The sequence below is a fragment of the Ochotona curzoniae genome, unplaced genomic scaffold (assembly GCF_017591425.1).
Source record: "Ochotona curzoniae isolate NIBS_2020 unplaced genomic scaffold, NIBS_Ocur_1.0 contig_1014, whole genome shotgun sequence".
NCBI classification, from domain to species: Eukaryota; Metazoa; Chordata; class Mammalia; order Lagomorpha; family Ochotonidae; genus Ochotona; species Ochotona curzoniae.
In genome coordinates this window covers 47,119,927-47,134,235 of record NW_024464920.1, presented here as the reverse complement: position 1 = coordinate 47,134,235, position 14,309 = coordinate 47,119,927, and the positions used below count along the sequence as shown (strand labels likewise).

The 14,309-nt window shown below is 45.7% G+C and overlaps 1 protein-coding gene and 1 pseudogene across 2 annotated transcripts in view; both read left to right on the top strand.

The window, feature by feature from the left end:
* The window catches only part of DMC1 (DNA meiotic recombinase 1), a 51,494-nt gene extending 45,002 nt beyond the window's left edge, over positions 1-6,492 (top strand). For both annotated transcript variants that reach the window (XM_040991208.1, XM_040991219.1), the window contains 2 exons: positions 3,587-3,703; positions 6,180-6,492. In XM_040991208.1, coding sequence (XP_040847142.1) covers positions 3,587-3,703; positions 6,180-6,249 — 187 coding nt within the window. In that variant the 3' untranslated portion in view covers positions 6,250-6,492. The remainder of the gene's footprint in view (positions 1-3,586; positions 3,704-6,179) is intronic.
* Positions 6,493-12,155: 5,663 nt separating this feature from the next.
* Positions 12,156-12,721, top strand: LOC121163603 (annotated as a pseudogene).
* The last annotated feature ends 1,588 nt before the right edge of the window (positions 12,722-14,309 follow it).

Here is a 14,309-nt window from a genome sequence, read left to right as displayed (position 1 = left end):
GGGTTTCAAGTGCTGTTAGAGAACCTCCCATAAAGAAAACATCTTTGTTTCTCAGTGTGGAGGAATGCCAAGCTGCAGCTTGCCTAGGGCCTGTCAGAGGAATATCACTATAATTGGGATGAGTCCCCAAGTGCACTGACAATAATTGAGGCTTATATCCTGTGCATTCTACTTGATGGCGCATCGTATTAAAAAGGAACAAAATTATAGAGGCCAGGAGCTGCTGTACGATGCAGCAGAGCCAGAGCTTCCACATGCAGCGTACGCAGAGGGAGTTCAAAAGCGTGATAATCTGGCCCCGGAGATCCAAAGTGAAAGCAGCAGAGACCCACGCTAGGGGAAAAATAAGAGAAGCACCAACTAAGACGTGTTGTTGCCTCCTACAAACGTTTTTAAAAGGTTGATTTATTTTCTCTTGAAAGGTTGATTTTACAGAGAGCAAGACAGAGAGAAAGAGAGAGAGAGATATCTTTCATCTGCTGGTTCATGCCCCAAATGGCTGCAAAGGCCAGAGCTGAGCCAATCCAAAGCCAGGACTCTCCTGGTCTGACATGTGGGTGCAGGGGCCCAAGGGCCTGAGTCATCCTCTGTCGCTTTCCCAGGCCAGAAGCAGAGAGCTAGATGGGAAATGGAGCAGCTGGGACCCGAACCAGGACCACAGAGCAGAGGATTAGCCTGCTGTGTCATTGTAAGCCACAACCTTTTACTTAATTTATGTGTTTGTTCCCTGAAACAAAAAGTCCTCATAGAGCAATTGCAATTTTGTAAATGTACAGTCAGTTGATTTTCTAAGGATATCCACCTACTGGTTCAGCATCACTGGCACACAGTACTACATGCAGAGAAAAAAACACTGAGCCAGCATCCCTAACACATGACCTTGTGCAAGTCATCTCGACTATTTGATTTTTGTTTTCTTCCCCTCCAAAACGGAGCAATCGTAGCACCTACTTAGCATGCACCAAGCACTGCCATATGTCATCTCAGACTCTCCGCATGGGATCCTGCTGGAGCGGCCTCCTCTAGCGCCTTGTGCCTTCTGTATGTGGCTGCATTCTTCCCCAGCCCTCAGGAAACTCAGAATTCCCTTTGCAGAGTGTTAAAAAAAAAAGTGTAGGGGTTTTTGGCATATTTTGGAACAGACATAAAGTGTTACTTAGCAAAACTTTTTAAACCTACCATTTTTTAAAGACCATCTCCACCCAGCATAGTGGCAGCAGATAGAAGATTTGTGCTTCTCCTTCTCTCTGTAACTCTTTCAAATAAAAATAAAATAAAATATTTTTAAATTACATCTGTAAGCTTATCGCTTATAAGTCAAAGCCTCAGGAAGGACCACTGTCATTCCAGGTTCAGCTTGCCATGCCCTTAGGCTTCACATTCCAACCAGTCTTTGAGACAGGTCCTATGATTATATAAACTATAAAAGTGGAAAAAGAGACTCCAAGGATTTAGTGTCTGCCACCACACAGTTTACAACCAAGGGCATCAGGATTTGAACCCAGGTGTGTTTTACTTCAAAACTGATCTGTGAGTCTCACAGGCGCCTTTCACATCTCAGCCCCTAACTGTTCTTCATTAGCCCATCACCCTAGCTGGAATAGGAAGCCCAGGCTTTCTGGGCCTTCCCTTCTGTTATCTCCTGGCCAAGCAGACAGGGACAAGTGAAATCAGCTTTCTCTGTCCTTTATTCTTAAAATCCACCCACATGTCTTCCTCCCCCTTTCTGTACTTCCCAGTCTCCTGAGAAAAGGAGAGAGGATGAGAAGATGCAAAGGAAGGAAAAATAAGAGAATAGGCTGAAGGAGGGGTGTGGGTGGCTTGACAATGCTGTTTTAACTTGGTCAGAAATAGAAATAAATTAAAGGCCTCTAAAGATTGGAATGTGATGGTACCTTTTTGTGCTTTACCTCAAGACTTTGTTATAGCTGCTAGAAGTCAGGAAGTTCAAAGAAACTTCGAGAGGATGACTGTTTTGGCAGAATTATCTAGCTTAATAATAAGTTACCACTTATTGGGCATTTTTATGTGTCAAAATTGCTATTAAAATCAATCTAACTAATGCATTTTATCAATATATATATAGGTCTCTATGGCAATTCAAATTTTAATCCATAATTATTTACTAACTATATAATCCATATAAAGATTACTTAAGAGAATGCCTGCCAGGCCTGGCACAGTAGCCTAGTGGCTAAAGTCCTCACCTTGCAGATGCCAGGATCCCATATGGGCGCCGGTTCCTGTCCTGGCTATTCCACTTCCCGTCCAGCTCCCTGCTAATGACCCGAGAAAGCACTGGAGGACGACCCAAAACCTTGGGATCCTGCACCCGTGTGGGAGACCCAGAAGAATCTCCTGGCTTTGGATTGCCTTAACTCTCTGGCTGTTGAGGCCACTTGGGGAGTGAACCAACAGATGAAAGATCTTTCTGTCTGTATCTTCTTCTCTGTATGTCTGACTTTCCAATAGAATAAATTCTTGAAAAAAAAAAAAAGCCTGCCACACAGTTAAGACTGTCTTTGGTTAAAATTATTACTAGTAGTAACACCCAGGTACATCTGAGAGAGGTTATGAGTCTCCTAAACTTACGTGAAAAAATGTTTGTTTGTTTTAAAAAGGTGTATTAATTTGTGAGGGAGAAAAAGAGATCCTCAATCTGCTGGCTCACGCCCCAGATGCCCGCAACAGCCAGCACTGGGCCAGCCCAAAGTCACAAGTCGGGAGCTTTTTTTTGAGTCTCCCACGTTGGTGTCAGAGGCCCAAACACTTGGACCATCCTTTGCTGTTTTGGTAGTACAGTGGACTAAGCACCACCTGCAATGCCAGCATCCTGTTTAGACCCCTGGTTTATGTCTCAGCTGTTCCACTTCCTATCTAGCTCCCTGCTAATGTACCTGGAAAAACAGTGGGAGAAGGCCCAAGTGCCTGGGCCTCTGTAGCCATGTGGGAGAGCAAGCTCCTTGCTCCAGGCCCCTGGCTTTGACCGGGCTTAGCTGCTGCCTATGTGTGGCCATTGTAGCCATTTTAGCCATTCACAGAGTGAATCAGTGAATGGAAATCCCTATCTCTCTCTCTGTAATGAAGCCTTTGAAATAAATAAAAATAAATCTTAGAAAGGAGACTCAAGAGTACAAGAAAAGATTTGTGCAAGAGTCAATGAAACTAAGCGTGCACTCTGAGCAAGGTCAGGTTGTCTGGGAGAAACAGGAGAAGAGCTCTTAGGACTTCTCTCCACTCAATCAGGCCATCCTTTGGTATCTCCTCTTTAAAAAATATTATAGGGACCCGGCACCATAGCCTAATGGCTTAAGTCCTCACCTTGCAACCTCCTGGGTCCCACATGGGTGCTGGTTCTAATCCCAGCTGCCTCGCTTCCCATCCAGCTCCCTGCTTGTGGAGCCTTATCTAGGTGGTGACTGTAGTGTGTAGTAGTTTCAGTCCCCATAGTTGATGAAGAAACTTGTGTAGAATATGCATCTACTTCTTCCACTGTCACCCTCCATGGAAAGCTTACCTTGCCACTGAAAATATTGCTATGCTTAGTCAACTTCGTGAAACCTGAAGCTGTGTTTCATTCATCCAGCTTTCAGGCTGATCCCAAAAAACCCATCGGGGGACACATTCTGGCTCATGCTTCTACAACAAGAATAAGCTTACGGAAGGGAAGAGGGGAGCTGAGAATTGCCAAGATTTACGACAGGTAAACTTTTCTTCTTTTCCTCATCAGATTCTTGTTGGTAAGGTATTGGACAGAATGGTATCTGTTGACAGGTTGTGATTACTCTCCTGGCAAGTGCTACCTGATTGGCTCTCCTTCGGCTGATTGGGAAGTCCCGACTGTGTGAGACGCCAGGACTCAGGGCCCTGTGGACACTTGCACATGGTCTCCAGCCTTTGAAGGCACACAGTGCTCCTACCTAGAGAAGCCTTCATTCAGACTAGAGGTCATAAATACAGAAGCACAGTGTTTGAGAATATATCCCCTTCTTTGCACTTGATTAACTCCATTTACCATTCAAGTGTCAATTTATTTTTATAAAAATTGGTTTCTAATTGACGTACAAATTGCAGATATTTATATGATAAGTATACCACTGTGTCTTAATGATCAAGTCTCAGCATTACGTGTCTTCTCCACTAGGCCTGAATTTTTTCCTATCTGCATCTAAAACTGGTCCTAAGCAAGCAAGCAACAAAGCAATGCAGGCTTAAGGAAAGGGGTATATGTGTCCATATATGTTGTTGGCTAATCTATAAATTTAATAGATTTGTACAGAGAAACCTGCTCTCTATCAGCTGTGTAAGTTTCTGATAGAAAGCAATGAACAAAACAAAGATAACTTCCTGCCCTCCTGGAGCTCATATTCATGCCATTAATAACTATGTTTTCCAAAATTTATTTCTTCATTTGAAATGCAGACTATTAGAGAGAAGGAAAGACAGAGAAACAAAGAGAGACCTTCCACCTCCTGGTTCACTCCCCAAATGGCCACAGTGGTAGGGACTGAGCCAGGCTGCAACTAGGCGCCTGAACTGCACCTGGGTCTCCCACGTGGGTGGTGGTACCCAAGTACCTGGGCCATCTGCTGCTTTCCCACAAGCATTAGCCAGGCACTGGATCGAGTAAAGGAGCCGAGACTCAAAGTGGAGCTCATACGGGAGGCCGACATTGCAGGCAGTAGCATAACTCTCTGTGTGATGACACTGGCTCCATGGTTTTTATAATTTTTCTATTTATTTTTAGTTATGAGAGAATCTTCTGTTTGCTGTTTTACTTCCCAAATGCCTGCAGCAGCTGAAGCTGGGCCTGGCTAGAGCCAAGAGCCATGAACTCAGTCTGAGGCCCCTACAAGAGTGGCAGGGAGGCAACCGTGTGAGCCATCAGGACTGCCTTGCAGGCTGTGCAGGAACAGGAAGCTCAACTTGGAAGCAGAGTTGGACTTGAGTTCAGGCACTCTTGTATGGGATGCAAGTGTTCCTAAATGCATCTCTTTAAAAAAAAAAAAATGTTTATTTGAAAGTCAGACAAAGAGAGGGACTTCCATCCACTGGTTCACTCCCCAGATGGCTTGCAGTGGCTGGGGCTGAGCCAATATGAAGCCAGGAGCAGGAGAACAAACACTGGGGCCATCTTCCTCTGCTTTTACCAGGCCATTAGCAAGGCACTGGACCAGGAGTGCAGCAGCTGGCACAAAAACCAGCACTCACATGGATTTCTGGCATTGCAAGTGGAGGCTTTATTAACTACACCACAACTTCAGCCCCCTAAAATGCATCTTACTTGTGCCAAGTGTCCATCCCATTGACAATGAGTTGTACAGCTTATGTCACCTTGTCTAGACGGTAACCCCAAATCAGAGCTGAATTCCTAGGTTTCAATCCCAGCCCCACTCCTGAATTAAACCCTGGGAGGCAAAAGTCTTGCGCTTGTGGAGGAGGCCCAGCTGGAGTCCCTACCCCCCAGCTTGCAGCCTGGTCCAGCCATGGGTATTGTGAGTTTTGGGGGAATGGCTAGTGGATGGGAGATCTCTGCCTATTCTCTCTTTCTGTCTACCTTTCAAACGTAAATGAAAGCTGGACCAAGTACAGTAGCCTAGTGGCTAGAGTCCTTGCCTTGAATGTGCCCGGAATCCCATTCGGGGACCAGTTCTAATCCTGGCTGCCCTGCTTCCCATCCAGCTCCCTTTTTGTGGTCCGGGAAAGCAGTCAAAATTGGCCCAAAGCCTTGGGACCCTGCACCTGTGTGGGAGACCCGGAAGAGACTCTGGGCACCTGGCTTTGGATTGACCCAGCTCCAGCCATTGCGGTCACTTGGGAAGAGAATCAGCAGACAGAAGATCTTCCTCTGTCTCTCCTCCTCTCTGTATATCTGACTTTGCAATAAAAATAAATAAATATTTTTTAAAAATAAAATAAAAGAAAGCTTAAAAAAAAGAAGAAGGAAGACCAGATAAGTCTCCCAGGATCTGCTAGGGAACGCTTGACACCACCCTGAACAAACACCCAGTTATCCCTCTGCCTGTTTCCAAGTTGGGGAGCGCGTCTACATTTAGCTGCTCCAACCCTCAGCTGTCTCTGGAGACTCAGACTGATGGGAGGATGAGGCCTGTGACAGGAACGTAGTATTTATAGAAATGGAGCTTTTTATAAACTTCTGTTCCCTTGTATTTTGTTAGCCCTGAGATGCCTGAAAACGAAGCCACCTTCGCAATAACTGCTGGAGGAATTGGGGATGCCAAGGAGTAGGTGGCGGAGTGATGCAGATCGCTGCTCAGTGCTTATTAGCAGCTGAAGAAATGAGGAGACAGGCTCGATTTTCACATCTTGAAATAACAGTTTGCTTTTTCATAGGTTTTTAAAGGAAAGTCAGCAAGACAGATTTAAATCTTAAATTTATCTTAAAAAGTTCCTGATTTATAACGATCCATCGCATGTATATATAAATATATTCTGAATAACATGTGGTATATAAAACACATATACACTTGAATATCTATATCCATGAATATATATAGACACTCACACATTTTAAAATGAGCTGGGGAGAGGTACCTGATTCCCCCATTCGGGCTTTTCAGATTCCATCTCGAAGCAAATAGAGAATCAGAAACTCCACGTGCCCATGTTCCCTCTGACTTCCCAGAGCAGTTTTACAGGGCGCAGTTCCACTGACGTCCGGAGAGCCCCAGGCCCTTCCTCAGGAGGGAGGTCAGGGAGACGCTCCTGGGACCACACCGGGAAGCTCCTGAGCTACAGCGGCAAGCTATCTGCTCACCTCTGACAGCACATAAGAAAACACTAACTTAAACCAGATTCTAAATGATTGGACTACTGACAAGCTGAAAATCCTTTTTAAAAAATTAAAATTTTGATTCATACATATTCTCTTATGAAGATAAAGAGGAAACTAGAGAATGTACTGTTGGGGTGAAAAAGCATGATTTTTCTAAGTGTTTGGTACAGGATTCAAGCTATTTTTCAAAATAGTGAAGTCAATTTAAATGTAAATTTGCTAAGTAGTAATTCTAGAAATGTGTAAAAGAATGCTGTTTTTTTTTCTGATTGTTAAAAATAAAACCTATTATCCAAAACACACGTGTGATGAAAATACTTAAAATACTAATGATGCTTATAATGACAATCTTCACAGAATTCAAAAAGATGAATTTAGAATTCATAGAATTCTAAAAGCTGGAGAGCGAGGGGTTCGGCTGAGACACAGCCGGCGCGGGGAGCAAGGCCGAGACCCCAAGGCACAGTCCTGGAAACAGGAGCTTTTCCCTTCCTCTTACCTTTTTTAAACCACAGAAACTGCTTCTCTGAATAAACAGAGATAAAGTTGTCCAGGAACAGACATTCTGCCTTCTGCAGAATCCTTTAAACGGCTTCTTTTACTATGCAAATATGGAAGCAGACTTTGTCTTAAGAAAGGGAAAGTATTGTTGCTTGAGACATTGTACACATTTTTTATTTTCTGCATAGTTCTGATGTCTTGAAAATTAAATTTTTAAGTTTTTTTTTTTAATTTGGAAAGGCAGATTTACAGAAAGATGGGGTACAGAGAGAAAGATTTTCCATTCATCGGCTCACTCCCCACGTGGCCGCTGTGGCCAGAGCTGAGCCCATTTAAAGCTAGGAGCCAGGAGCTTCTTCCAGGTCTCCCAAGCGGGCACAGGATCCCAAGGCCTTGGTTCATCCTCCACTGCTTTCCCAGGCCACAAGCAGGGTGCTAGAAGGAAAGTGGAGCAGCCAGGATTAGAATCAGCACCCATATAGGATCCTGGTGGATGAGGATTTATCCACTAGGCTATTGCACTGGGCCCCAATCTTTTTAAAGTATTTGTTTATTTTTTACTTGAAAGAGTTACAGAGAGGGAGAGACAGTGAAAGAATTATCTCATGTGCTGGATCACTCCCCAGCCTCAATGACTGGGGCAGAGCCAGGATGAAGCCAGGAGCCAGGAGCTTCTTCTGGGTCTCCCACCCGGGTGCAGGTGTCTAAGGCATTGAGCTGTCCCCGCTGCTTTCCTAAGCCATTAACTGTGAGTTGGATCAGACCGGAGTAGCCAGGACTGTGAACCAGCATCCAAATCTGAGGCTATCTGTTGCAGATGGTTAGCTTGTTAGTACCCCCAAAACCCTGGAAGTCTTAACTCTTCATCTGGGCTGGCCACACCTTGGAGACAACAAAGGCTCAGCCTGGAGCATAAGCTTTAATATGCAAACACAGCATCACAGTCACTTCCCGGTCTGGCTCCTATACCCCAGGGGGCAAGATCGCGCTGCCTAAACAATTCTTGGCCTTCAATCCAGACGGGAACCACCCCTCTAATTTAGAGCCCTGGGAGAAGTCATTCAAACTGGCCTGTTCTAAATTGGCTTCTCTACCCTGCCCTGCCTTGCTTTCCCCTCCAAACCTTCGTCATCAAGGCTATGGTGCGTGCTGTCCCCTCGCTCCCGCCTTCTGCCTCCCAACTACCTTGCTGCTTTCCCAGGCGACCCTGCAGGGATGTGATGGCTCCTTCAAGGTGTGTGAATGTAATCGGCTTTCCTGTGTGAGCCGAGCCTGCCTGTGTGTTCCCACCCAGCTCCCTGCCTGTGGCCTGGAAAAGCAGTCGAGGACGGCCCAAAGCCTTGGGACCCAAAACCCGCATGAGAGACCTGGAAAAAGCTCCTGGATCCTGGCTTTGGATTGGCTCAGCTCGGGCTGTTGCAGTCACTTGGGGAGTGAATCAACAGAGAGATCTCCCTCTGTGTCTCTCCTCTTTTCTGTATATCTGACTTTCTAATAAAAATAAATAAAATCAGAAAGAAAGAAAGAAAAGAAAGACAGACAAGCAAGCCTGGCCCCTGGTGTTAGGTGGTGGCAGAGCATCAGCAAGAGAGCTTATTGACCAGGACTATAGTTTGCAAGATGCAAACAACTCAAAATTTGAGATGCAAGACAAGGAATTAATTGGTTCATTCACCTGGAAAATACAGCTGACTTCAACCATAGGTGGAGCCAAGATCTTGGATAATATCAGAACTTCCACTTCTTTTTTTTTTTTTTAAGATTTATTTTCTGTTGGAAAGTCATATGTACAGAGAAGAGGAGAGACAGAGAGGAAGATCTCCCGCCTGCTGGTTCATTCCCCAAGCAGCGACAATGGCTGGAGCTGAGCTGATCCGAAGCCAGGAGCCAGAAGCCTCTTCTAGATCTCTCACACACATGCAGGATCCCAAGGCCTTGGGTCATCCTCAACTGCTTTCCCAGGCCACAGAAGGGAACTGGATGGGAAGCAGAGCGACCATGATTAGAACTGTTGCCTATATGGGATCCTGGTGCATGCAAGGAGAGGACTTTAGCGGCTAGGCCACCATGCTAGGCCCCAGAAACTTCTACTTCTGCTGTCTGTCTCCTGCTTCGCTTGTTCGCTGTTGCTATTGTTTTCAGACAGGCCTTCCCCCACTTGGTACCCAAGATACTGCCTGCCAGAAACTCCATGCTGCCACCCCACCTAGTGAGGAAAGTACCAGGACAAGCTATACTCACTCGTCAATTTCATCTCTTGAAATGAGGGTACCAGAGGCTGTTTACTCAGAGCATGCTACAGGAGAAAGTCTGTGAGCTCGCTTATCTGGTGTGCTCAAGGCTAGCCAAGGCCTCGGGGGCTTTGAGTTAGAGAAAAAGTCTCTGTTATAGGCTGAAGAATCTTGGCATTGGGCAGCTGGAGGATCAATCTTGTAGACATGGAAAAGGGGTGAAGGAAATATCACTGGTGTTGGGGAAGACAGTTTAGGGCAATTTTAATCATCCAATTGTGAAACAATAAAGATAGGGTGGGGTAGGAACAATGGCATGGACAAACTTTAAAAAAAGCTGAGAGTTAATGTGGAATGAATAAAAGACCTCAACATTTCATATAAGAAATAAAGACCTTGAAGTTGAGGATCTCTTCCATCCTGTTCTTAAACTTTCCTGTTTAAGCATATTTAAGGAGAAGGGAAAACAAGGACAGAAAGCCAAGAGATCAGAACTAAAGCACAGAAAATATTTTAGATTAGCTCCAGAGATTAGAAGCAGAGTGGGGCTGAGACACGTCATCTCCTTCAGGTAATAGGGCAAATGCTTGGACAATTACCATTTTCCCATCATAATCTGCTTTTCTTAAGAGTCGCCATTCCCCAGTTCACATAGTATATTCCAGACATTGAATATGGAGTGGCCGTTGCAAGGGTGAGTACCCTGAGTGAGTTAGAGGCCACCCACGCACCCATACAGCAGCAGCAAGGGCCACAGGAACAGAAGGGCTGGCAGCCGCGGCAGTGACCCGAGCAGGTGCCTGCTGCTAGAGGAGGTGTCCAACTCCGACTGCCACAGTTGCTCAGACTCTTGTCCATTCCCAGGCTGCTGCTTCTCCAGCCTCCTGCCGATCCAGTGACCTCTGATGTCCTTTGGATAAAATCACCTTCGCTTCAGGATAGCCTGACTTGGGTTCTCTAGAACTCCAACCAAGACACCGACAGGATGACTCCCAAATGCTGCCCCGTAACCTGCAAGTGGCAGATTTTTCATTATTCCTATTTTTACATATGCTTTCATACACTCTTTAATATTTTATTATTTTATTTATTTATACTATTTGTCTTTTATTTATTTTTTAATTTGAGCGGAAACTCCTTTGTGTTAGGTCATATCCCACATACCCACGATGGCCAAGTAGAGGGCCACAGGATGAAGGCAGCAATCAGGAATTCCAGTCAGGCTTTCCATGTGGGTGGCAGGGACAGAAATACTTGAGTCAGCACTGCTGTCTCCCAAGGTCTGTGTCCACAGGAAGCAGGAGCTGGAGTGCAGCATCCAACCCAGGCCCTGTGATGTGAAATCTAAGTATCCCAACTGGCATCTTAACCACTAGGCCAAGCATATACCCTCAATCTTCAATATTTTATTTTATTGTTTGAGAATTTGGTTTTTTTTATTGGAAAGTCAGACATACAGAGGAAGATCTTCCATCTACTGTCTCACTCTCCAAGTGACTGCAATGGCCATAGCTGAACCGATCCGAAGCCAACAAGACAGGAGCTTCCTCTGGGTCTCCCATGCGGGTGCAGGGTCCCAAAGCTTGGGTCTGTCCTCGACTGCTTTCCCAGGCCACAAGCAGGAAGTTGGAAGGGAAGTGAGGCAGCCGGGATTAGAACTGGTGCCCATATATGGGATCCCAGTGAGTGCAAGGCAAGGACTTTAGCCACTAGGCTACCATGCCAGGTCCAATCTTCAATATTTTAAAAGGAAAGTTATTCAATAGTCTATAACCATTGGTATTTTACTTGAGTAAACCTAAGAGAAAACTCCAAAATAATAGTGTCTTGAATAAAATGGAGGATTTACTCTCATAGGGAAGAAATCTAAAGCTAGGTAATCAGAGCTGTGCTGTCCTGGGCTTCTGCCTTGTCATCCAGACCCCAAGCTCTTTCTTTCCCACCGTCTCCTGATTTCCATCTTCAAGGTCAGCCCATGACCTAAGATGGTCGCTGGAGTTCCAGCCTGAGAAACTAACTTGGGAGAGAAAAAAAGCGATGAAAGACAGAGGGCCAAAAAAAGTTCCTTCCATCTGAGTCAGCTCCTGGGAAGCAGCCCTCCCACACAACATTTGTGCTTCCATGGCAGGAGCCGCACCGCCACACAAACAAGTGTGGAAAACACAATCTTTTGTTCCTGGCAGCATTTTCCCCAGCTAAAATCTGGAGTTCTGTTACCAAGGAAGAATCGGACGGCAGCCTTGATAAGCAACCAGGGGTCCCTACCCCAAAACCTTTAACTTCCTCAAGGATGAATTGATTAAATATTACATACTTTGCTAGGCAGTTAGGATTTTTCACTTGTGTCAGGCTGTAGCCATGTAACTTACAGCGCCATCAGCTGAAGGTTATAAAAATCCAATCCAAAGTAGCTTAAACAGTAGGGAAGTCTATCACTTCCTAATAAGACAACACCGAGAAAAGACACCCTGTCGGTGTGCTCTCACTCCTGCGGCTGTGTTCTGTCACAACACTTTATCCTAGTGTCCCTTACACCAGTTTGATGGTGTCTGCTCTAGGTCACCAAGCTAAGTTCATTAGTACCTTCAATTCTTACCATCTAAAGTATAAGGAAGTGCTCTTCCTGGAAGCGGCCCTGGTGAGGGTGACCTCGGGCCAAGATGGTTCGCTACTCACTGGACCCCAAGAACCCTACCAAATCATGCAAATCCAGGGGCTCGAACCTGCGCATCCACTTTAAGAACACCCAGGAGACCGCGCAGGCCATCAGGGTCATGCACATCCGCAAAGCCACCAAGTACCCAAAGGGCGTCAAGTTGAAGCAGTGTGAGCCCTTTGGCGATGCAATGGCGGGGTGGGCCGCTGCGCGCAGGCCAAGCAGTGGGGCTGGACCCCGGGGCGGGGGACCAAAAAGAGTGCCGAGTTTCTGTTGCACATGCTGAAGAACACAGAGAGCAATGCTGAACTGAAGGTTCTGGTCATGGAGCAAATCCAGTGAACAAGGCCCCCAAGACGCGCCGCTGTACAGAGCACACCCCGACATTAGCTCCCCATGCCACATGGATATGATCCTCCCCAAGGAGCAGATCGTCCCAAGGCCGCAGAAGAAAAAGATATCCCAGAAGAAACTGAAGAAACAAAAACTTATGGCCCGGGAGTAATTTCAACATAAAATAAATGCGATGAAAACAAACAAAACAATAAAGTATAAGGAACTCAGCTGACCGATGTGAAGCCTATCAAGGTACAAAACAGTCATTGCATTGCACATACAGGTGAATTCAATGACCCAAGCGCCGAGAACGTCAGACAACAGAATGTGTATATGGAGAACATTTAAGTGGTTCTTAGTGAAAGTCACTGAAAAACAATCCTGTGACTTTGAAACCTAAACAAAAGGTTGTTAGTGGGTGGAACGTGTCTTCCAGTGTTGAGTACAGATTTTACTGCTGCAATTATGAAACTCAGATGAATAATGGCAATGGGTTTGCTAGCAGGTGGATACTGCACTGGAAAAAAAAAAACAACTAAAAGAATGACACAGTCTGTGATCTTCTGGGGAGGGGGCACAGAACAGCGTGGGAGCCCCCAACAACATCTAACGCTTCCCCTCCACCCCTGCCATTGTTATACTTCCACAAGCTTTCACCAGACCCACAAACCTAGGTAGGGTTAAATAGAACATACAAATGCTATCAGAGGGCTGAAGATGTTTTTGCATATCACCCTTGGAGAAGAGAAGAGATTCAATTAAAACACACTGGTTAAACACCAGGGGTGCTGCTAAAACACAAAGCATCAGGCAGCCCCTCCCCCCCCCCCATGTACCCAACACAAGGTATCATCAGTCAGGTCAAGATCCTGCCAGTGGCACATGGGTGTGAAGCCCAGATACACCATTTGGCAACTGGGTGCTCCTGGGCTGGCTGCCTTGCCCTTTCCCTCTCAGCTTTCCCTTTTAAGTACAAAGATGGCAACAATTAGCCTGTGTGGTATGTTATCACTTCCAGGCCCACTGGGAGTGCCATTACACTCACTCTTCCTTCCAGACATTCCTATAATGCATCTTACACAAGACAAACTAACACAGAACTACAATAAACTCATCAGCACATGCCTGCAACAATATGAAGTCAGCTCAGTTGATGCGGTTTTTCAAAAACGAAAACGGAAGGAATTGAAATGAGCCTGCAGTAGCATATGGTCACTGGCTCCAGCTCCCTGCTCAAGGCCCGGGAAAGCAGTGGAGGATGGCCCAGACCTGAGCCCAGAACACACATGGAGGACCCGGGGAGCGATCCTGTGGGTGGAAAGTCTCTGCCCCGCCCCTCCTCCGGAACTGACTTTTCAGTAAAATAAGATCAGTAGGGTGGGGAGGAATGAGGGGATTTCCTCTAATCTCTACACCAAAAGAAAAACACAGTAAGTGTCAGCTGCTGAGGTGTGAAAGCAAAGAACCTCATCAAGACTGGGAAACCCATTCTCTCGATTCGCCTAAGCAGAAACCTGTTTGCTAGAGGAAAACCAAAAAAATTTTAGGGGAAGATGGGATTAATCAAATTGTGACACAGACACAGGAGTATTTTTTAAAATCGTGAGAACTGGGATTAAAAGATGTTTATTCTGGTGCAAAAAAAAAAGGGAGGTAACGCCTGTTGCCACTATGCGCTCACGTGTGAGTTCTCCTTTTTCTTCCTTTTTTAAAAATCGTAGCCCCAAATGGCCTGGTCTCTGCTGTCTCCCCTTCAGCCACCTGCCATGATGGCCCCCTTTGTGCGTCT